The following is a 24612-nucleotide window of genomic DNA, read 5'->3' on the forward strand; positions in this document are numbered from 1 at the left end:
TGTTCACTCGGAAGTTTTAGGTAAGAAGTGGAAACAAATATATTGTTCTTGAGCAACAAGTCAAAGCAAAAAAGAAAAAAAGTAATTGCAGATGTGTGATGGCACTTGAAATGCATCAAGTTCCTACATCCATATACATTACTGCCCTGGAAAGCCTGGTAGAGAAGAGGAGCAGAGGTAGTATAACGAGGGATCAAGACTGATTTCTGCAGTAGGAACATATTGGTTTATGTATGTTCCAGAGCCTGGGCTACCTCTGCCAGCACCACACTAAAAGTACGCTGGGGCTTTGTAGCAGTACCCAGGACAGCTTAACATGTTCTAAATATGCCTTCCACCACCACCACTGCCTTCTAAAATAATTTTAACTGGACACACATTCAAACCAGCTTTTGTATTGCTGCTTTTGTGTGACTTGCAACACTTGTTACAAGCTGCAGGTTTACCATGTCTTTACACCAGAGTAGATGAAGATGTTACCGTGCTACAGGAAGGCCACACAGCAAGTAAGCATTTTCAGAGTATGGACATCAAAGCAGGGATTTCATGCTTCAGAGAATTATGTGAGAATTCTAGCACGTTGTCCAAAGCCAGCATTTTAACTAAGAATTTTCTCCTTTTACCCTCAGAAAATATTCACAGACCCTGGAAGCTTGTCCATGGCAACAGTCAACAAACTCCGAGAGACTTGCAGGGAGAAGTTGCTTTCTCAGGGATAACTCACCAGATATAACCAGGTGGTCAGATACTACAGCAATCGACACATTCCTCTATTTGCACTGACTAAAGCACACTTTAAGCTTTCCATGAGTTAACTGACACTTGACCAATTTTTTCCTGCCTTTCAAGTAAGTGTGTTAACACTTTGTACTGTATGTCAGATTTGATAACTGGAAGTGGTGGTTCTGTTAGTGTTTGGTGGTGTGTTATTTTTATTTTTTAAGGATTAAAGTGTTTTTAGAGTATAGAATGTGATCAATGTCAGGACTCTCCTTTTAAAAAAGTCCCAGGGCATTTTGTAATATTAGAAGAAAATAGGTGTATGAAATTATGTATTACTGTATTAACTGTGACACCACTACCATTTGTACAAAATAAAGTAATTTAATTTGTCAGAACCTGTTTCTTGGTGTAAAGAGAGTAAAATATGTGATCTCTTTCCTGGCATCCGCCCATTTCCAGCCATACTAGGGCCAGGAAGCCGGGAATCGCTTTCTTGTCCCTACAGAGCCCTCTCGTGGCCAAAACATCTCTGTCCAAAGGGAGAGAAGACGACTGGAGAGGTCAACAATTTGTGGGGTTTTATGCTCCCTACACCACTGTGGATAGCACCTCACCTTTTACTTCATTCCTTGCCAAGGAAGGATTCCCCCTCACCCCGCAGACTGAGTTTCTTTCACTCCTCAGAAAAAAAAAGAACCTTTTCAGAGAAAGTAGATGAATACTCTTCCAGACAAGTAAAGACTGCTACTCAGCAGTATGATTCTAAGCTATCCTACCCTTTCTGGTACCAGACATCCACTTTTTTACTCAAGCACTGAATTATAAAGACATTATTAGTACCATAGTCCTTAGTATGTCAGCAGGTATTGGAAATATTTCCAGGTACCTTCAAGGTAGCAGGGCAGATGGTCCAAAGTATATATCAGCCTTACTGCCATGCATTCTCTCTGTCAGGAGTGTCCTGTGCAATGTTTCCATGTGCCTCACTTCCTGCCCTTTGGAGCTGGTACTGTTAACACCAAAGCCTGACCGCAGGAGGGAGTCAGGGAAGCTTTAAACGCAGAGGTTCATTTCCAGCCCATTACACTACACACAGCCCTCAGCAGATGTGTTTCCTACTTTGTGGAAAGAGCCTACCTTCAAAATGAAGCACGAAATGTCCTTTACACAGTCCTTACACTGAGAACCTTACCAGCATTTTCAGGAAGCGATGCTGAGCAGGGTAGACCAGTAGGAGACTGACAAGTCTCAGTAAGTGGCAATGTAATAGAAGAGTTAACTTCTCCAGGCTTCACATTACTGAAACACAGCTTTACTTGTTTCCAAGCACAAAGTCCGAAACAAGGGACTGTTCTGAAAACACACAGTTAAGGTTCACCTTCGTGCCACAAAGAAAAAACTTATACACTTGTTCAACGTAACTCCACACTAAGGATTGTTTGAAGCTTCCCAAGCAGAGCCAAACCTTGACTTCAGCACTTAACAAATGGTCAAATGTTTTAAGAATGATCAGCAATACTAAGAAATACAGAAAAAAAAGTGTCTTTATTAGCATTGTTACAGGCAATGCATACATAAGAACTGATCCTTGAAAGTGTACAACCCCCCAGCCAAGTTTAAAGCAAAAGAATCGGCAGATCAAGATCTATATTGTACACATGTGCAGTAACAGGATCTCTCTGAACCTTCCAACAGAATAGACTGAAATCACTTTACAAAAAAAGGTAAATAAAAATAACACCCATTTTAAAAAAGTACCAGCTCTTAACAAGCTGGCATAGCATCAAAAATATCAAACAGGGGAGTTGTCCAATCATAAAGAGTTCCTGTAAGGTTTGAGTATTGCGTCGTTCACACCCTGCATGTGCCAGGCATTGAGTTTAAAGCTTAGTAAAAAATACACACCTAAGAGACAAGGTGAAGTTCAGATTTTAAATTTCAATTTCGTCAGTTGTTACTAAATCTTTTTAAATGCATCATCAGTATAATTAACATCATCAATGGCAGCGGTGCAAAGAATGAACCTTTTCCCTTTGTTAAGAGTTCTGAAATTGAGTCAGTGTGAGTTAGCAACATCCCTCTCTGGAATCTTTAGCTGACATGATCTTATGCCAATTCCAAAAAAGCACCCTTAAAAACTTTTAGCTTGTTTCTAAGTGGGTAAATATTTAAACTAGTTAGCAAAATTAAACACCAGAATTTTCAGAAGTTATTTTTGTGCATAGTTAAATGCTGCAAGATGATTTCACATTTAATAAAGCAGACTTTAAAGAAGCAATTTGCAAGAAAAGATGTTACCTTACAATATCAATCTTAGCTCAGGGGAAATGCATGGGGTTTTTCTTCCCCAGCCTCTTGCAATTGCTTTTCATCTACGCTGGATTTTAGTGCAAGTCATTAAATTGTTTGATATCCAGCATGACTTCTCTTTCGGCCAATCAAGTAGGCAATCAACACAATCAGAACAAGACCAGCAAGGGCTGCACCAACTATTATAGGGATCAGCATGTTATTTTCGTCCTGTTGACATTCTTCCACTGAAGAGAGAGAAAAAGATCCACATTAGGTATTAGTGCACCAACAGATGGCTACATCCAGAACTTCAGGATTCTGCTCTCAGCACACAGATAAAACTAGCTTAAGTGAACTTCTCGCTTGCCAACAATGAAAAGGAAGCCAAGTCCACTAACTATGATCACTCAGGATGAAGTCTTTCTAGTACTACCTGTATGCACAATATAGAGTTATACTTATTGTTTCCTCCTCAAAAGCTGTTGCTATTATACGCAAGCTTAGCCATCATAAATATCTGTGTTACTCCCCCAAAGCTGTTTTGCTTTAACCAAGGGACAGCTTTGCCCCTTTCATACAACTGTCTGCACGCAGTTAGGAGGGAGAACTAGCACTCTTCCTTAACTCTCCTCTGGACCATCAGGAATAAGTCTGAGTTATTTCAAAGGTTTTGACATACTTCTCACACTACCCTCAACTTGGACATCCTAATCATCCCCCACAGCATCTGTAGGGGCAGGCAGAGACTAAGCATAGCACCCACAAGCTGGCATTTGACTACAGAAAATTATATTTATATCAAAGCGTACTTCACAAATCTTAGGTTTGGCAGGGGCTGCCCTATGTAAACCTCTTACCTGGCCCAAATTTGTCTCCATCAATCTTGAAAACCTGGATCTGAACATTAAATACATTGACAAGGGCTTCATCTGTGACCTGAAGATTCTCCTCTGAATTGCACTTGTAAGAGTTCCCTACTGTAGCTCTCAGCCCACTCACACTGTTGTTTGATGCTTCAAAGTTTGGATCTGTGTAAGAGAAAGTCTTATGTAAACCTGAAGAGCAGGAGCTGTAAACTCATAGAGCTAAAATTTGATACATTCATCCCAACATTTCTAATGCATTATTTAATACAGGCTACCCTTAATATTTATAGAAGTAGTCACTGAAAGCAGATTTCTTAAAAGTCCTTACTTTTTGCTTCGGAAGGCAGAGTCGTGCTTACATTCACACCTTGCAGGAAGAATTTTTCAGCACTTGCGTTCTTTAAAAAAACAAACAAACAAAAAACAACAAACAAAAACCCAAAAGTTGTGATTTAAGGTAATGATACACAACATACGCTGTTAACATTCAGGTTTGATTCTGCATGCATTTTGAGAAAGGTTTTCAAAGGGTAGTCCAGAACTGGGATTAGCATCCAAAGAAGAGTTTATTATTACACCAGGGGAAGGGAAGGGGAGGCAGAGGAAGGGGGACTTGTTACCCCTCAAACTGTTGATTTGAATTCCACACTGCAGGCATAGTTCTACCCATGCCTTAACCAGCCTACTGCAGTGATCTCGGTACCCCAGAGCTGTGGACAGTCATTCGACAGCAACACATCAAGGTGATCACGTTTGATCAATCCCATCAGCATTAAAAGGAGCATGAAGCTCTCTGACAAACACAGTGGATTCAGTCCTCAAGGATACGCAGACCCAATACAGTGCTGGGGCAGAGCTGTGGGAAACAGGATTCCCAACCATCACAGGAGACCAGAAGCACATAGCTCTTCAGCTGTACGCAGAATATTGGCGAGGACTTAAATCCAGTTCCAGACTTGTACAATTAGATGAGTTATCTACTTGTCACAGGCTGTTCCCAGTTTGGGCAAGAAGCCTTAGCAGGCAATACAATCTTAAAAAGAAATTCCCGTTCCAAACAAACTACTTTTCTGTGTATGCATATGTATATGTGCACACATAGATGAACATATTCTTTTCTCACAAAAGTTGCCAAGTATAAAACCCACTAAATTCTAGTATTACAACCAAAGGAATTAGTTATTCCCCTTCCTGTAGTTGCATCTTTTTTCCTCTTGTACTTGCCCCAGTTAGTTTTCCCACATGAAAAGTCCTGCAGACCCTGTTACATGCTTTGGGCAGAAATTCTTACCAGTGCAAACTGGAAGATAACCCTTGTTTTCTCAAAAGTCAAATTCAACAAGGCAGATGTACTGTCGCATCTCCCAGAAACACTTGTATTACGTGGTATGAAATTCAGCAAATCCAGACCCATCTGTGAGAGAAGAGGATCAGTTATGACATTTGAAGAGACTAACACATCACCTTACCCTCAGTTGACATGTAGCTGGCTCATATCACATGCTCACAGTGTTGTGCTCGCCTGTACACTACAGACACCCATGCATGTTACAGGCTGGTGAGAGCTGCACCCAGTTACCAGGCTGACACAGAGAACTAAGGGCAACTCTGCATGTCTAACAAAGCCTTCTGCAGCTCTGACTGGCTGCAGTCAATAACCTACTGGTTTCTCCACAGTACACTGCTTTGGTCCTTGCAGCATAAGGAAAAACCTCAAGAGCAACCACACTACACAGGGGTCAAGACACTATAAAATACTGCTTTGACATAATGTAGAAGCAATTAAGGGAACCACCTCTAAGCACAATCATCTTGCATGTCACTTCAGTTCAAAATGCTTTAGCTTTGTCCATGGTACATGATTTTATACCATCTTGCATCTTCAAAGGGCAGTGGGTTAAGCATACTTCCAAACAATTAAATAGAAACCTTTCAGTAGCTCTTACTTGGATCCTCATGTGACTTTGGAAAACCTATTTGCCACCTCCTCAATGGTCATTGCACTAGAAATCAGCTGTTTCAGCAGAGCCAGAATGCCATGCTCAGGGAATTTCACACCATTAAGGTGGCTAAAACACAGCTGCCATCATAACCAGCCACTGTATAGCCACACACCAGCTATCAGTGCTCATGATTTTACCTCTCAGTCCAACATCATAAATAAATATAGTTTTCTTTGCAACACCATTGTTTCCTACTGAGGGTCTTCAGCAGTCCCTTTGGGACTTCGGGTTTGTCCATGGGGCTGGCAAGCTGGGCTCTGCATCAACAGTTGAGGAAAGGAACCTGTGCCAGGGTTGGATCTTAAATAACCCATGTATTTTTAAATATTTTTTGGCTATTAAAATCAGCCGTTAAGTAGCTTTTAAGCATTAAAGTCAAACCCAAACCTCTTCAGTGCTGGTTGGAAGGTAACTAAGTCACAAGCCTGTCCAGTTTTACAGTAGTAATTTTCCTTTCTAATAGTCATTCACTGTTTTCATGCAGATGCCTCTAGCCAAATTTCTGTATTTTATTTAACAGTTTAAAAATCTTGTTTGGATAGCAACTTTGATAACAGGATTCCCCCTACTCTTGATAACTTTTACTGCTTCTGTGAAATGGCCACACACACTTCTGGATTCAATAGACAAGTTTAATATTGCTCTTAGTGAATGAAAAAATCCTTAACGACCACTTTTAGTAGAACTGTTTGAAATGTCACTAGCCTACACCAAGTTAAAGCAATTCAAATAGAGGATAATGATAGATGAACACCACAAAGACCTGGGCTTTTAAAAAAAAGGTTAGCTTATAATAATTTACCAAGTTTTCCCCAAAAGAAGGAATCTGAAGGCTTTGAAGAAACAAAAAAACAAAATGTACCTTTTCATCTTTTTTTGGATAGGTGATATTAAGCTGTAAGCCCATGTAGGCAAGTACACAGGTTCCATTTGGACCAGTCACATTGTATTTCCCAACTGCAGGGTTTGGGGGAGATGATGTTGGTGCTGGGCTAGTTGTTGGAACCTGGCTAGTAGTCTGTTTAGGAGTTGTGGACACTACAGTAGTAGTAGAGACCATATCTTCAGCACATTCCGTCTCTGCAGAGAAAGGAAAACATATTATCAAACAAAATGAAGCTGTGGGATGATCTACCTTTTTAATGCTCAAGGGAAAGGAAGATAATTCCAAGTAGCTTTTCCTAACCAAAGACAATAAAAGCTCAGAAATACAATGGTAAAGCATTACCTAAACACCTGCTGCAAAGTTTGAGACACTTTCAAAGCCTGGGATGTGAAAACGACACCTCTGCTGTTAATTGTTCATGTCCTTTCATTCATATCCATCATTTCACATTGCCATCAAATCCGGGTAAATTAGACAGTGCTATGCTGACAGACCCAGTGTTCCTGCTGTGTGCTCACAGCAAGGCTGGCATGCCTACCCCTCACACACTTTGGGCACTCGTGTGCTAAAAGCAGAGAACAGCTGTCCTGCCCACTGTTAAAAGTGGTCTCCCAGAAGATGTGCTCTTCTTCCCCTCCCTCTGTTACGCTACCAGTTTGTCAGGACCCTGTATCATTATTTTGGCCATATCCACAGTAACCTTAAAATAATACTCTGGCTCTTCTGTCCTTAACAAGGGGATTCTAAGACACTCCTGCTGATGGCTATATCCTCTCACATCCATCCTCCCTTTAGTCGACTACCACATGAGGAACCACCCTCCATGAAGGTAAGAAGACTGAGTGAAGATGTGCAAGTTGGCCTTTTCATCCAGTTTAGCAGCAACTTCCAAGGGAACATTTATTTGCCAAAGTACTCAGAAACACCTGGCAGCAAGATCTTAACTTGATCTGGGAGCCAAGAAGGTTCCTGCATTGAACAACTAAGCCAAAACCAAAGGTCAGAACAAAGACATTAGTGTAGTAGAGACTTTCATGTCCCAAGCCAAGGTCATCTCCACGTGTCAGGGATAACAGCTTGCAACTTTATAAGGACAACAGCAGCTGCAACAGCAGCTCTGACTCAAAGGGCCTACTGCTAAAATTTAAGGCATACATATCTTGCAGGGATACCTAATAAATAGCCTCTGAACTTAAACAGTAACTTACCTTTTGATTATGGCTCAGAAACATAGCATGCTTTCCTATTTCTACTCCATTTCTGGAAAGTCAAACAGCAGAGGCAAGATGGATGAATGGAGAAGTGACCCTGTGTTCTGTAGATTGATACTAGTCTGATCCCAAAACATAGTAATTTCCTAAGAAACTAAAAAGCAGCTTTCTTGGGACTTCAGTATAGAATTTCCCTCTATCTGCAAGACCTCAACACACAGAACCTCATACTCAAGTTGGCAGAGATGGAACCAAATCACACACAATCACATCAACCACATCAAGTGGAAGCTTAGCCTAGGTGGAGTCTTGATACATTAGTTTGACTGAACTGATTTACAGCACAGCTTCTAGTAATCTTCAGATCTATCCTGAAAAGTGAGACAAATTCTTATGTGTTTTCTTGACAGTTACAGGAAAGCAGCTGACAAAACTACTAACACAGATAAAATGAAAGCCTCCCTCTCAGAGCTGCAGATAATCACTACCATCAGCTCAATCACTAAATTCTAGGTACGCTGATGGAAGTCACCATTTCTAGTGATGCACAGATGCATTGAATAATGACTCTCTTCTTCCCTTCAATGAGCCTTGTCCAGATCACCAGCAGAAATATCCTTTAATTAAAGATTTACAGAGAAAAAACGTTAAGGGAAAAATCCAGAACTAAAGTTTATCAATAACTAGCTGCCAAAGGCACAAGGGAAGCCTCAAGCCTACAAGAAGGAACAGATCTGGAAGGAATTAAAATTTTGGGGTTAAGAAGATTAAAAAAAAAAAGGATAAAGTGAGAATTCTTTACCCATCTGCACTAAAAAAATCCAAAACACCAAAACCAAGACAGACTTGTTTCAACCAAAACCAAATGTGCACTAGGAATGGCAAAATCAGATCCAAGACTAATAAAAACTTAGGGAAGATGATAATTTAAAGAAAAAGCTGTGCATGACAGTATGGATAATAGGAACGTGAAAACAACAAAACAACAAGAAAAACACACAAAACCTCCCCATTGAACTCAAACCAGTGTCTACCCCAGGATCATAGGAAATCACTTGTTTTTTATGAGGATCAATAGTTTCATCAAGACAGTGATACCACAGGATGAAAAAAAGCAACTTTGAGAATATGACAAATTAAAGCCTTTATGTTTACTTAAAAAAAGAGAAGGAAGCATAGGAATAGAAAACAAAGCAAATGCTGACAAATTTGAGTTCCATAAGAAACACCCTCTAGAAATAATGCAGTACTCAATTTTTTTAACCAGAGGACTATGTAAGAACGGGTAATAGGTGGTCTTAAAAAGAGAAGTATTACACCGTAGGGAGATTTTATTGAAGTGCCATGGTCTAGTAACCACTGTGGTAGTGGATCAAGGGTTGGACTTAATGATCTCAGAGGTTCTTTCCAACCAGGCTGATTCTATGATTCTAAGTTTTGCAGAAGTTAAAAACCAGTTTTTCCCAGTATCATGTCTTATGTTCAATCCTGCTGATAAATAACCATTTCTCATGCTTATCCAGTATAAGAACTGGATCAAGATATCATAAGTAAAAAATCAGATAGTTCTGAAAACTGCAATAATAGAAATCAGAGTTTGAGATTTTTTTAAAGGACGAATGTAGGTCTGCATCTTTACTGCAAACCAGTTCACTGAATGGAAAAGACTGATCAAGAGAATGATAAGCACTGAAATCTGAGCCAGTCACATGAAGTAGCCTTAAAAGGAGTCAATGCCAGTATTATCATGCATCAGGCAAGGTATTTTTCACAGATATGGGACAAAGCAGAGATATTCCCGTAGAAGGCACTTGTCCATTATGTCCATTCCACGCTAGTGCCAACTACTCTAGTTTTTACAACTTGTTTCAACTTAACATGTACATAAATGGGATTAACAGCATAAGAAAAGTTCTACATTTCCCAGAGAAGATGAAAACTTTTTTTGTGCTCCAAAAGCAAGGCAAAGACTTATCGCTCCTTACATGGCTCTTCATGTTTGAGGAGTGCTGCCACAAAAGCAAAGGACATGAACACACCATGAAGAGTTTATCTTGTAATCATTACAGCAGTAAAGTTCCAAACTGCTTTTCAATACAAACAATCAGGACAAAAAATAATCACTTTGTGATTGTGCCTGAAAGAGAAAGAGCCTTACTGTTACAGTAGACATAAAACCTCCTGTAGGAAGATGTACGTATCTGCTCCCTACAGACCAGTTCTCTACTGTCTGCCGTTATATCACTAATTTTCCCAAAAGCACAGAGTAACTAGTTCAAATTACTTTGGTAGAGGCATAATGCTTGGAACTTATCAGATACTTCTTAAACTAAGATCTTGGCCACGTGCCCAGTCAACCTACTGCAGCACGTGTTTACACCCATACTCATCAACAGCAGACATGTTCCCCAGCACATGTACAATACCCATGGGAAGAAAATGCACTATCTTCTAGTCATGGATTCTGATGTTCCTACTGAGAAAACCCGAGTCAGGTCCATTCATTTCAAAAGATGCTGCTATCAGAGCTTCAGATCCAGTTTGTATCCACCTGAATATGATTAGTCAGAACGTAAAAAGAAATCACCTATTATTGGAAATATTAGCTTGTCAAGTACATTTTCTACTACAAGATACCTACTGTTCACACTGAAAGTGCCATTTGTGAGATAGGCTTCCAAAGTGACATTGCTAAAAGTGACGTTCACACTCTTCATATTGACCTGCTTGGAGTTGATGCATCTGTATTTCGTGCCCATATGTGCCTGAATAATGCTTTTATGTGATACAGTCTTCACAACTCCTGTAGAAAGATTACATTGCATTAGTATGTAAGAGTATTTAAAGAAACAAGCCAGTATTAGATCTGGAAGGGTTATACTATAACAGGAAGTTTTCATTTTACCTGTAGTTGAATTAGGGAATAAAGTTGCATCTGACAGATTGTAGTGGAAAACTAACTCTTCAACTTGGTACTTATCTGCAGATTCTGAGAAATTCAGGCTTAATGAATGTCCTGCTCCAAAATCCAATACCAGAACTGGATGAGATGCATTATCTTTACCACATGAGCTCTGTGAGTCTACTGTAGCATTTTGTGGAAGAAAGAAGTGTACAAACTATGGGGGAGAAAATAAAACACATGTAAGCTTTTCCTAACTGCTTTTTAAATATCCTATGAAACTGTTACAAACATAGAGAAGACATTAATACATGCTATAAGATAACTACTTATATACCAGTACACAGCGAGTAGTATGGTACTGGCACTTGGCTTTAAGAATGTAGCTCTCTGAAATTTGAGGACAGAACTGTACATACTCACAGTACTTCTTAAGACTTTTTTCCTCCTAAGATAGCAATATGAATTTGCAGGTACTTCTGTACTAGGTGAATAAAATCTGGCAAACTCCAGACATATGAAAAACGGGACACTTTAAGCTTTGCTTCTTGTAGTACAACTGAGCAAGAACAAAAGCAAATGGTACACCCTACGTAGTCTGGATATAATACTTTGAGTTTATTACACACTGTGAAATAATGTGGTATCTGAAGACCAATACAATGTTTACTGGGAAGTTTTGAGCTTACTATTTACAGTAAGAAACAGACAAAAGGACGTTATGAAAGCAGTCACCTCTGAGTGCAAACACGTATACCAGTATCAGTAGGATTTCAGATCATCAGCACCACTGAAAAAGTGGATTATGCAATATATTGTAAGCACTGCACTAGTCTATAGATACACTGAAATTCAGAGACTTGCCAAGTGAGAAGCTCCCAGATTTCATGTGTCACCAAGTTCACCAAAAGACAACTGGCAGTATTTTTGCCTTTACAGTTCCAGTGAAAGCCATTTTAGTTATCAATACAACTGGTTTGGAATTTCAGTCACAAAAGTAATTTCACACATATATGGTTTGTGATGGTTTCAGGTGGCTTTAACTCTGTTGTTTAATTAGAAGCAGCATCAGTACAAAAGAAAAGCTGATGCAACATGACTGGGAGGGCAACAATCTTTGCTGAAGCAGTTTTCCATGCATAAATACTTGTTGAAAGTTTAAATACTGTGGATGTGCAGAACTAATCACACATTTTATAAACACTAGGGACAAGCAGTAAGATAGCCCCCTTACCTCTTTTTGCCCATTGTTTTTGTACTCCACTGAGAAGGCTACTGTCAAATCAGCAATTATGCAGATCCTACCACTTGAATCTTTCACTTCAAATGAAGAAGAAGCCTGTAAAAAGCCTGTTGAGAATGACAAGTAGTTAATTTGGTATCACATAAATTTTTATTTTTGACCCCAAGGAGACAAATATGTACAACTGTAAATTTTGGGGAGTACAACCTCAACATCAGCTGAATTTGGAAACTTGGGCATTAGTGGTCTCTGTATTAGCTTTAATGTCACTAACACGCAGAGGACAAATTAAACAACTCATCTGTAAAAAGACAAAGCCGCCCAAACTGTTGGCATGCTGGGTCCTCAGAGGGTAAGAAAAACATGCAACAAACACCAGTCATACTGTTCAAGGCAGCTACTCAGAGTTCACCCTACACAGCAACTATTTTACAATCTTCAGCCAGACCTGACTTAGTGTATTTGATCCTGCATGCCTACAACACTCGGCCTTCCCCCCACAGCACACCATGCACCCTTCACTCCCGCTGTATCAGGACACTCAGCTGTACGTGCACTGAATGCAGCATTTAGAAAGCTTGGACTGACTGCAGATGTTTTGAAGGCATTGCCAGAAATAGCATGATAGAGCATGCTACCCTTGCCAGGAGAACTACTTTTTACCGTCATCACGCTCTCTGCCCTTGAGAGGAGGAAGGGGCCAAGACCTTGACACAGACTAAGGTTACGTTTTCGTGACTAGTTTAAGCTAAACTCAGACGGAGCTGCTGGGAAAAGCAGAGAAAAGCTTTCCCCCACTAGCTTCCCTCCAGCCCCAACACTCAGCACACTGAGTACAACTGACCACACTAGTACTGACTTAACAGGGTAAGAACACAGCAAGAGGAGCACAGGGTCATCCTTTCTGACTGCAGCACGGACTTGGACCACAAACAAACTTCACCTATGGGATGTGTTGTGGAGGCTGGATACAGCTGGAAAGCTGGTTATCTTGTACTTGATTTGTGGCAAAGGATAACTGACAGTGCTCCTGTACCTGAAATCATACCACGGTGTTTCCAGGTCTTTAGGGTAGAGCCTTTTATTTTTCCAATTCTCAATTTGTCACCACACAGCCCCCCCCCCAAGTGAACTTCACTGCAAAAAGCCTGCACCAGTTGCAGGGTAGAGCTTTATCAGTATGCATTTGCAACAACTTCAGTCTTGCAGAAAACCTGATAAAAAACACCTGCAAAACATAAACCACTATTGCAAGCAAATAAGCAAATAAGCTTTAACAAGTCAAACACCCATTCAAAGAGCTAATCCATTCAACTGTTGATAATAGCAAAAAGATCCAGATGAGGGACTATCCATTAGCTAGCTTCCCTCCCCAAGAAATTAAAAAAAAATCCTAATTTTAAAACTTTCCACTGCAAAACTATGGTGTCTACAATTGTGTTAAGACAATTACTAGGAGAAGTTGGACTTCTGCAGCTGGACTTTGGTAGAAGGCACATCAGTTGCAGGAAAACATTGGAAACTATTTCTCTGGCACCCAGCAAGCATTTCCCTTGTTGCCTTTCCCTTAGCAACAACATATCCTCCCCCAGCACCAATCAGGGCAAAACATAAGCTGGAATTCATACACTTTACCCAGTTGTTTGAAAAGTCTAGGCCTGAAATCAGAGATAGACAGAAGAAAGAAAATGCTTACAAATAGATAGTGTACAAAATTTCAAAGAAAAACTGTCCTACCTTTGCCTTTATGTCCAGCTTAAAATGTTCATTAAGGAACATATATTCATTATTTATTGCAATTCACAGCAGTACTAAAAAGAGTTGATGCTCTTCCACATGGAAGTTTCAATTTGCAAAGTTTCCTTCAATTTGAATTTACATCTGGAACTTGTTTACATTTTATGCAAGCACTTGCTTTCTCAGAAACAAGATGCTTACACTTTCTTGAAGATTCCTAGCGTAGCGTAGAAAACAGCATAGAGGCAGGGAATAAGAGTCCATTGCTCCTTGAACTAACACTATCACTGGAAAATGTGCTAGCATGAAAACCTTCAGTGTGCATGCCAACTCTCTTGTTTGATAGCTATTAAAAATCTTGACAATTTTAGAGCTAAAATTAATCAAGTAACAGGCAGTAAAAGAATAAAAGATTAAAAAGTTTTTAAAAGAAATGCAGAGGAAAGAAAATACTAAAAAACAATTAAGAAAAATGTTGCTGACATAAAGGAAAATGTGACAGACCTGCCCATTACAGATGATTCAGAGAACAACAAAAGACAATGCAGAGGTACCAGAAAGCGCTAAATTGAAGACAAGTTCTGGTAATGAAGAGCTGACAAATTATCCTCAGCAAGCTGAAGTAACAATTAAGGGGCATGAACAAACAGTAAAAAACACCACCTGCACAACTACTAGATTTTTGCAAGATTAAGTTCACACCATTATATTAATCCTGATTTAATTAGCGTGGAACAAATGCTTTAAAACCCCACTCCTTCTTAAGAAATGTTCAGCAATTGATGGATTTGCAGTGTCAGTGATGAGACAGACACATCCAGCACAAGATACTGAGTGTAGTGGTTTGAGCTAGGTTTTCCCCCTGAAACTAGGAAAAGTGGTAACCCCCAGGGGGTGGTGACCCTTGGGGCTTAACCCAATCAGTGCTCTTGCAAAATATAAACATATCTCTGGAGACCGGAAGAGAAGCAGTAGTACTTGTGAGAAGAAGTGGTGGCCATGTTGTAGAGGCCACGAGGAGAAGGGGCTCCGGCCCCTTAGGGGGCTTTGCCCCCCCCCAGCCCCCAGTTGGGGGGCTGCAGGGACTTGGAACAGTGTTAGCTGGACTGAGTGCCTGTGGCTAAGAGCTGGGAGAATTTCTCCCGGTAGGCAGCCTTGGGAGACGCTGGGAGCAGAGGGAGCAGCAGTAGACACAGCAGCGTCCGAAGAGCAGTGGCAAAGAGCCAACTGATAAGGACCAAAAGAGCAACATAAGCCGGTATGCAGCCGGGGCAGACAGAGAGATGTCTGAGGAGAAGGAAAAGCAGCAGCAGGAAGAGAATCGAGACCACGGCACAGACAGAGTTCCAGGGGTAAGAACTGGACAAACCAAAACCCCCAAACTCGCTAGAGACCCCTCTGAGAAAGAGGAGGGGGTGGTGGACTGAGAGGAGTCCTAAAGTGCAGTATGCACTGCTGAGAAGAGGAAGCTCATGGCCTCCTGAGAGATAAGCCAGGACGGCCGAAGGAATGTGTGTGTGTGGGGTGACCTTGGCCCCCCCCACTGCTGCCAGGCTTCAGAGAAGCTGGCAGCCATCTTTGAGTCAGAGCATGGGAGCTCTGAGAAGGGGCTTGATTTCCCCTGAGGATACCAGACCGTCACGAAGACCCCCGCGCTTCGTGATATGACCGTGGTAGAACGACCTTGTCTGGGGTTACGTAGTCCACGGAAAGACCCCCGTTTGAAGACGGAGGGCCGAGGGGCTTGGAGACCCCCTCGTGTGTGCTGGCAGAGAGCCAGCAACTGCTTCTGCTGCCTGGAAGAGAAGAAGAAAGCCTGCTGCCTAGAAAGAGACCTGTTGCTCAGAGACTGGAAGAGGTCTTTTCTTCTTCTTCTCTCCTAGACTTTTATTTGGAGGGAGAAGAGATTAGGCCCATTGTAAATATTATTGTCATGGTAGAGATAGATATAGAGTTAAGATTGTATACAGTGTATTATAGTATTTATTTGCTGTATAGTCCTGTAATATATTCCTTCCCCCCATATTGAGTCTCGTGTTTTTGTCTGGAAAACCCATCTCACATGAAGTTGAGATGTGGGAGGGGGGCTAAGAATCAGAATTGGATTTTGGGCCTTGCTAAAACCATGACACTGAGCTGTCCTCGAAGTGGCAAGAGAGCTGTTTCACTGCAAGGCAACATGCACCAGGATGGTGATCAGAGAGCACTGTGCTGCAGCATCATCTGCTCCTAAAATCTTGGAGGAACGCAGATGAAACCGAGTGAAACATAAGGGACATAAAGAAAAGTTATTAAAAAAACACTGAAGAACAAATCAAGACACTGAAGGGGAAAAGGTCCCATCTAATCTTTGCTCCAGCCAATTTAAGGCAGAGGAACAGCTCACTGGGTCTTGCAGGAAAGCAGCTGTTGAGTTTTGTGAAGACAGCTTCAGTGTCGACTAGTGATTAATGCATGAATCATCACCAGCCCACAAACAGTAAGAGCCTACAGTCAAAATGTCAAGAATATAGAAAAGCAAACCTATATTGAATCAATCTCTCCTGGGAATATTTCTAATTAAGTTACATAACATATTGCTCAGTTCTATCAGGGCTTATCTACAAATTGAGAATATTATTTGTACATCTCATAACAATATCATTCTTTGCTATTTAACACAAAAACGGATACAACTTCCAGATTCTTAACTTCAGACTTTAAAAGCTCCTCTTAATAAACTGCGGTGCCCTATTTGACAACTATCTGTGGCAGAGCAAGTGCAGTACTTACTGAAGAGCTCCTTGACTTTTCAATAGCAAAAAGTAAGTTTTGTGAGGTGCATTATTCACTTGGCTGTAAACACTACATTACGGATATCTAGTACAGGAATCATCAAAAATGCAGTAACATAAAAGATGTTTCATTTAGTTCGGATGCTTCCTTTGTATTCCACTAGGTCCCAAGAAAAGGCTGATTATATATTTATTCTAGCTGCACACTTTCAACTAAAAATCGTAAGACAATCTTTCCATTTATACCTCATTTCTGCAATTACGGTCTCATGCAAGAAAATATTGAAGATAAAACTGCTAAAGCAACAGCTACACATGTTACTTGAATTAAATCCAGCCTCCTCCCTTACCTATCTAACTCAAAAAAAAAGTTTATTTATTTTACCTCAGACTGTTAATAAGTCAAACAAAACAAATACTTCCTTGATTGTATAACAATTTATCTTAAAGAAATCTACTTCATAAAGTTGTTTGTTTTAAACTGAAAACTACAAAGCTAACAAAACAATCTAGCACATCTAAATATAAGCCCTTTTGAATATAGCTCTTAGAATGGCTGGATTCCTCACCTCTTGACCACACAAAGATGCTTTCAGGTTTCAACTTTCTTATAACTGAAATCCTGATAGTCAAGCACAGCTACCCTTGGGTTACTCTCCCATATAATGGAAACCTACTAAGGGAGAGAGATGTCCTGTGCTCTAAGAAATACTAATGGCAATTGTTTACATTGTCTGCTTGCAAAGAGGACCTCAGTTAATGATTTACTATGTGTCCGATTTTTATTAGAAACATGGAACATTGACAATACAGATCCAAAACACAAAAGCTTCTTCTGTATAATCTGGAGTTTATTACCACAGTAATTTTTTTCTGCATAAGTAAAAACCTCTTCAGCGTTTTTCTATCTCCCTCTTGGAATGAAAGACAGCAAGCCATCCACATCCACCTGGTCACATATTCCACATGATCAGTAGTTTAAGCCATACAGATACCCCGTGGATGGGACTGTTTGCAGTTATATTGACTGCCTACAGCATTAGGGAAGTAAACCAGGGCTGCAGCATGGCCCACTGTACCCCTCCCCAGAAGCGTTGTGAAGGGGGTGTAGAGCACCACACCCACAGCCCGGTCATACAAAGACACCCTGTAATTGCTGTGCAGCAGTTCTCCAGGTAGGAGGTGATTGCTGACGGATGCCAGCCCTGCATAATCTGGTCTACCTGAGCTACAGCACTGATGTGTTGCCCTGCACCTTTGCCCAGGTGTTCTGATGGCACACACACAGTTATGCCACTATCTGTGGGGCATTATTCCAAGGAGATAAGAAATGCTGGTTCTTATCTAAAGAAGGTTTATTTTCTATTGTATGTGTGAAATGAAGTGGCCAGTAGTTTACTCCTTCTGATGGTTTGCAATGATCCTGTCATCTCAGTGCCATTTTGTGAACAAAGTGGTAACCTTAGTCACCACTTTAGACTCCTAAATCTATGCCAGAGAAGAGAATGGAAAAATCCCCGAGGAGTTATGCTCTCCTCTAATGACCTATCTTGTAACGTAAGCACCACTCCTAGAGGGACAACTGGTCCAAGTCCTTTATCAGAAGACTGACTTGAGATCACTTCCTTAGGATTCAGAACCTTGAGATAGTACAGAAAGAAAATGAACTTAAAAATAACATATTTTTCGAAAGATCACACTATTTCCTAACCCTAATATTTCAGGAACAAAAGAAAGCAGTAAAATCCCTTGACAGACCTGATGTATGAAACACTCTGTGAGAGACAAGATGGTCTCATAAAAGGAATTATATTTACTTGTCCAAGTCTGATAGACACAGATGACTGAATGCTGGCTATCTGGACAAGCTTGGACTCACTTCAACTGCTGTTGGACACAGTTGAACACACACACAGGTGGGGAAAAAGGGAACAGAGCTTAATTCAAGGATGGATGAGAGTACTTAAGGGGAGAGGAGAACCCACTGCACTCGTGCAGGTGCAGTGCCTGATTATATCAAGTTCCTGATCCAGTCCCACAATATATATCCTTGCCAGCTAACAAATCCATGCAGTCTCAGATTATGGGTTTGATATTGTTGACTTCCATTAAGGCAGTAAACATTTTGTTTTTCAACTCAAGCTTGCAGATGAATAACCTGTGTCTTTATAAACAAATTTACAAAATACAAAGGCATTACAAAGGAAAGGCTACCTAGCAGCCGTACACTTGCTATTTGACCTGAGAATTGCACAGTTGCATCAAGTTTCGTCACATGGCTTTCTATCTAGAGGAAGGAAGTCTTTAGGATAGCTCTACAGCAAATGATTACATGAGTGCACTGATAGGTCTAAACTCCCTCGGCCAGACCCTTTTCCGCATTCACACAAGACCATTCTGCACTTGCTCTGGTTAGTGCTGCTGTACCACACCACAGGACTAACACACATTCTTCAAGGCAGCTGGCAGCTGCAAACAATGTTTTGGAAGAAGAAGCACTGGGTGACAATTTAAAGAGAAAGTCTCCCCAGAGGAGAGGATATTGGAAAAAAAACATAATGAACTAACTGCCAGAGTAAAACTACTCTCCTAGTCCTCCAAAGAAGCAGATCTTAACTCTGTCAAGGAAAGTAAAGACATAATGGTGTTCCCATATTGCACAGAGTGAATTCTGCCTTGTTAAGAAATCAGAAACCACTGAAGCTTAATACAAGAAAACAAAATATACTAACTGTGAACTACTGTGTTCCAGCCTGAACACTGGAGAAGGCACAAGCCAGAGAAGCGTCCACTGCACAGAGCTGAACCACATTTGAAACTCTGTACTCTAATACCAGGGTGCTCCTAAAACTCTCACACTTGGAATTACAGTAGAAATAGTACTGACAGTCATGTTGCTGTCAAGTGATAGAGAAGGTAAAGAAACTGTTACCCTGAGACTGAAAGGGACACCAGTCTGTCTTGAAATCAGATGCGCAAAACCCATGAAACTGATTTACCAAACCATAAGGTACATTTTAAATATATGATATAGAATTAAGATAATGCAAGGGACTGCTCAAATAGACAGTGTAACTATCAGCACTAACATAACCAAAAGTGTCTCCTGCCAAGCTAAACAGAATAAATACCAAGAAATCCAAGATTTCTCAAGGAATTTCCAAATAATCATGTCTGACTTGAGAGCAAAGACAAACTTGTAGTTAAACTGCAACAAGCAAAGGCGAGGTGTGCCTCCTTCGTGCTAGAAATAAGTTATTATCTTTAAGACCTAGAAAGGCTTATCAGAGATAACAGCAGTTAATGTCTCAATAGAACATTAATTTTTTGAGTCAGATTCCTCGGTACCTAGAGGCATTTATTCAGTTTATGGTCTGCTACTGATTAGAAAACATCCTAATCACTACAGAACAATCTAGAAGTAGATTATGCCAAAACTGAAACTCCTCAGTGAGCCTAAACAGAAACCTAGGGAACATATCCCAAAAGTGTCGTGTCAGGGAGCCTGCAGAGTTCTCACACAGCAAGTTAGAAGTAACTTCACTAGTGAGAAAAGCTGCTGAAGTCAAAGGTAAGTAACCCTGTCACATGATGACAAGCACACAAATTCAGATCCTTAGAGACTATGTCAACACACTTCAAGCAGCTCTCAAGCAAACACTATGTTAAGGGCAGCATTTGGTAAAAACAATCTTTCAAAAGTTGTTCAACATAAAAGCAGTTACAATTCGTGAAAATTGAGTTTTACTCCATCTCAGTTCCATACAGCTACTGATGCCAAAACTGAGAACAATTCAGCACCAAATTACTCACAGGCTGGAATACATTATCAAGTTCCTCTCAACTATCCCATCATTGGTAGCAAGGTTTGAAATTCCCCTTTGGACTAGAGTTGTGCAATAGAAACACATGAATTATGTGTCAATAACTCTGAAATGGCATCACGCTACTTTGACAATCTAATTTTTCCTTCCTCAAATCTCAAGCACTTCATTATTTACTCACTAACACTGAATCCATGTTTGACTCTAACCTTGGATTTTCAGAAATGTTTTCTCTGACATGTCTGTGGTTCAGTAAGGAAAAAAAATCTGTGGGTGCTCTAGAACTCAGAGAGCATGAGCAGCTTTGCTGGGTTTGGCACACAACCCAACTGACTCATCGTGCTCAACTACAGACAAGCACCATCTTACTTCATATTTCAAAAAGTAGCAGCCAAGCTTGAGGGGCACTTGTTTTCCCATAGCCCCCCTTCCCTGCATTTACCGCTATACTGCCTAAACCTTTTTTTTAATTCCATATGCATGCTTGATGAGGAAATTAATCACAAAATACTTAATGAAATGACACATGAAATATTCAGCTTAGTGCTTGCTGATCAATGTGAATGGAAAACTGAAACAGTAAGTGAAGTGCGGTGAAGTATTCAAGAGGAAAAAATTTTGTTTGCCCCAAAGTCAAGGCATCACCAAAACAGCTTTCACATTTGACTCACTCATACTAATCCTTCAGCCTCCTGTGACCATTACCTTACCTTAATCAGTGTTCACTCAGATGACTAAAAGGCTGCAAATGAGCTAAAAATATCTGAAGACTTCAGCTCATATATTTTCATTATCTCGTATTCTTCTCCCCTCACCTACAACCCAAGCCCCACAGTCTGGCAGAAGATGGTGGAGGCTTGCTGTATTCCAGGAAGGGGGTCTCTATTTGCACCACAAAATTTTCCCCCAAGACTGAGGGATAAAGTTATGCAGAAACACCGCCCAGCTACTAAGCTACTAGACACTGGTACAAAGTCCCAGCTATCAGTAAATACTCTGGGGTAAAATAAACCAGTCTGTTGCCTCAGATGCAGGAACCCAACACATTTTACACGCCAGAAAGTGACAAACATAATGCATCGAATGATGTTTGTAACTGGTGATTAATCAGGGGAAGGCTACTACAGTCATAGAAAAAATATTACCTGTGGTACCACTTGAAAACCACACAGGCTGACTAGAAGGCAATTCTTCATTTAGGCTGTAACTATATTAAACAAACCACACAAACAACTTCCACCATAACACCAGTTCAACACTTCAGTTGCCAGCCCTAAAAAGCAAGTCAAGGAGCACTGTAAGTCACTATGCTCGCTAGACTGGCTCACAAGGGCTGGATATTTGAACTGCTCAGTGCCCTTTGCAAGTGGCATCTTCTGGGCTCAGTGAAACTGAAGTACTGTCAACAGTGATAAAGATATTTACTACCAAAGAGACATCAGAAGAGACTCGAAGACTGTCATATCTCAAAAACCACGGCAGATAACCATTCTCAACTGCTGCTTTACTCGGGAAATATTTTTGCCAGCTACTGAAGAAGTTTCCTTTGCTGCCAAAGCCACATCTCAGAAACCTGACAGCGTTGTGTGATGTGGCTTTCACAACAAGAAACCAAGAGCAAGGTAGTTATCAGTAAACAAGCAAGACACACTTCCCCTAAAACAGCCTGACTCCCTTAACAAACCTTCTCATCAAGGCACTGAAATCTCTCTATTCCAGACATGTTTCATATTTTACTCAAGATACGGCAGGATGGACACCATTAAGAAAGGGAGCATAACATGCCCTACAGAAAATTGCCACTTCTCAGCAATGACACCACTAGCTCCCGCGTCCCCACGCCTCATGAGAGCTGAAGGCGTGTTTCCAGGTTCTTCCCGGAGCGCTGTCCCCAGATCCAACGCAGGTGCTCAGACCAGCGTTGCCGAGCACTGCGCGGTTCAGCCCCGCCAAGCACAGCCACCGCCTCCGCCTCCCGTTCCGTATTTACCGTTCCCCCGTACCTCGGGCCCTCACACGGGCCCGGCGAGGGCGGGATGACCCCCCAGCAGGGCGCTGCGCCGGTGACCCCCCGGAGGCCCAGGACCCCCCTGGTCAGTCACTGTCCGGGAATGCCCCCAGCAGGCGGGAGTGAAGCATCTCCAGCCACAGCCGCGCGGGTGCCGCGTCCACCGCCACCGCCCCGGGGCCGTCCGAGGCCGCGGTGGCCCCCCTGCCCGCCCCTCGCCCGGCGCACTGGCCGCCCGCGTCCCCCACTTCCTTACCGAGCAGGGCGGCCGCCGCCAGCAGCCCCCGCGCCATGTCGGGGCCGGGTGCGGACGGGAGCGGCGGGGGCGGGAGCGGGGCCGGGCCGCGGGCGGACACGGGCGGGGGGCGGCGGCGGCGGCTCCGCGCTCGGGGCGCTCTGGCGACGGCCCCGACCGGTCATGTGACCGCTGACGTCACTGTACCGTCCGCCCATCACGTGACCTGCGCGGGGGTAGGGTGGGGAGGATCTCGCGAGAGCAGGAGGCGGGGATGGGGAGGGTACGGCGAGGGATAGAGGCAGGGACAGAGAGACAGGGATAGGGATGGAGGCCAGGGATAGAGGTCAGGGATAGAGGTAGGGGCAGGGATAGGGGTAGGGTCAGGGGCGGGGCAGGGCAGGGCGGGAGCAGGGGTAGGGATAGGCATAGGAGCAGGGATAAGGGTAGGGGTAGGGACAGGGATAGGGGCAGGAGAAGGGGCAGAGCAGGGCCAGGGCCTGGCACACGCTCCCTGCCTGTGCCCACGGGCACTCAGCACACAGTGCTGCGGCTCATCCCAGGGCCCCTCTGGCCACCAGCCCCAACCCGCAAGCCCAGGGCTTCTGAGGGCCCTGTGCCATCGTGAGCTGAAGGACAGTCACAGCTTGGCCCCGGGCGCTGCTGCCCTGGCACAGCCCCCTGCCCACCCCTCACATGCGGCAGAAGGGTCGGGGTGCTTCCTGTGCACTGCTGTGCATCCCAGCCCTGTGACTTGTGTTGGATCAAAGCTGCGAGCAACATCAGGGCCCAGGCCAGCCCTACCAGCTTTAGGCATTTAACTGGATTCCAGTGGGGAATGTTGCACAGTCACTCCTGTGTTAAAAGGGAAGATGATAGAAGAGGGAGAGTAATGACTTTGGTGAGCAAGTACAGAACACAGAATCACAGAATTGTTAGGGTCAGAAGGGATCTCTGGAGATCATCCAGTCCAACCCCCCTGCCAAGGCAGGGTCACCAAGACCAGTGACACAGGAACATGTCAAAGCGGGTTTGGAATGCCTCCAGAGAGGGAGATTCCATGACCTCCCTGGGCAGCCTGTTCCAATGCTCTGCCACCCTCAACATAAAGAATTTCTTCCTCATGTTGAAGTGAAACTTCTTGTGTTTTAGTTTATGGCCATTGGTCCTCGTCCTGTCACTTTACAGTACTCACTTAAGTTCTGTATTGCCTCCAGAATGTGTTTATTGTCACGGGATTTAAAGGTAGTTTAAGGTGAATACAGTCATTCTGCATAGAACTATTTCAGCCCCAGCTGTATAAAAACACTGGAAATTGGTGGTCTGTTATCTCTGAAGTGATGTATCTGTATATACCCATATATACATATAATCCTCATGTGGTTCAAGAAAAAACAGGGACGTGTGTTTGCATGGGTAAAAATTGCAGTTTCACATACTTTCAGATGATGTCTGATGTTTTTGAAGGAATCCCTTTTTTTTTAAAGAAAACTAAAGAAAAGGTGAAGTTAGATATAAATGTTCTCAGATGTAATAGAGCATAGTAATGGAGATGGGAAACCCAGGCCATTTGATCACTTTGTAATTCAATGCTTTCTCTTATCTATGCTGTTAGGGATATGCTTACTTTGTCTGAAACCTCAGAAGTATTTATTTTGCTACTGAAATCCTGTTTCTATTAATACTGGTAAGTGTGCCAATAGGAGGGTATTTTTGCTTTCTCAAAATGACTGCCGTTGTCATCCCTCTCCTCATTACAGTGCACTCCAGATTAATTGTCTCTGAAGCAGAATCAGTTCTGCTCCCAAGCTGACTTCATACATTTTTACTTAGAACTGATTTGAAATGCAATTTAGCTACTACCAGCTGCTAAAGTCCAGTTCAGCTACTGTGAACTTGATCTTTCCT

General features: G+C 42.1%; 2 protein-coding genes across 3 annotated transcripts in view; one reads left to right on the plus strand and one right to left on the minus strand.

Annotated features, from left to right (window-relative positions):
- The window catches only part of GRTP1 (growth hormone regulated TBC protein 1), a 33574-nt gene extending 32456 nt beyond the window's left edge, over window positions 1-1118 (plus strand). Inside the window, exon 8 of one of the 2 annotated variants that reach the window (XM_027675044.1) lies at window positions 630-1118. In XM_027675044.1, coding sequence (XP_027530845.1) covers window positions 630-719 — 90 coding nt within the window. In that variant the 3' untranslated portion in view covers window positions 720-1118. The remainder of the gene's footprint in view (window positions 1-629) is intronic. The other variant, XM_027675046.1, reaches the window with a different exon arrangement.
- Window positions 1119-2249: 1131 nt separating this feature from the next.
- Window positions 2250-22873, minus strand: LAMP1 (lysosomal associated membrane protein 1). Its single transcript, XM_027675047.1, has 9 exons — window positions 22726-22873; window positions 12118-12233; window positions 10887-11100; window positions 10623-10784; window positions 6747-6964; window positions 5173-5295; window positions 4210-4279; window positions 3873-4043; window positions 2250-3260 (listed from the first exon to the last, which is right to left on the minus strand). Exons 1-9 carry the CDS (start codon window positions 22760-22762, stop codon window positions 3121-3123), a joined length of 1251 nt encoding a protein of 416 aa, XP_027530848.1. The 5' UTR covers window positions 22763-22873; the 3' UTR covers window positions 2250-3120.
- Between the last annotated feature and the right edge of the window lie 1739 nt (window positions 22874-24612).

The sequence above is a fragment of the Neopelma chrysocephalum genome, unplaced genomic scaffold (assembly GCF_003984885.1).
Source record: "Neopelma chrysocephalum unplaced genomic scaffold, ASM398488v2 Primary Assembly neopelma1_25, whole genome shotgun sequence".
In the NCBI taxonomy this organism is placed as follows: domain Eukaryota; kingdom Metazoa; phylum Chordata; class Aves; order Passeriformes; family Pipridae; genus Neopelma; species Neopelma chrysocephalum.

What these genes read in the sequence shown, in the direction of transcription:
- LAMP1 (XM_027675047.1), bottom strand. Translation starts at nt 22,762, where the DNA reads ATGGCGCGGGGGCTGCTGGCGGCGGCCGCCCTGCTCG. An exon ending in AAAACAATGGGCAAAAAGAG is followed by an intron (nt 11,101 to 12,117) that starts GTAAGGGGGCTA and finishes TCTCCCCCATAG; the next exon opens with TTTGTACACTTCTTTCTTCC. An exon ending in TGGCACTTTCAGTGTGAACA is followed by an intron (nt 6,965 to 10,622) that starts GTAGGTATCTTG and finishes CTTTCTCTGCAG; the next exon opens with AGACGGAATGTGCTGAAGAT.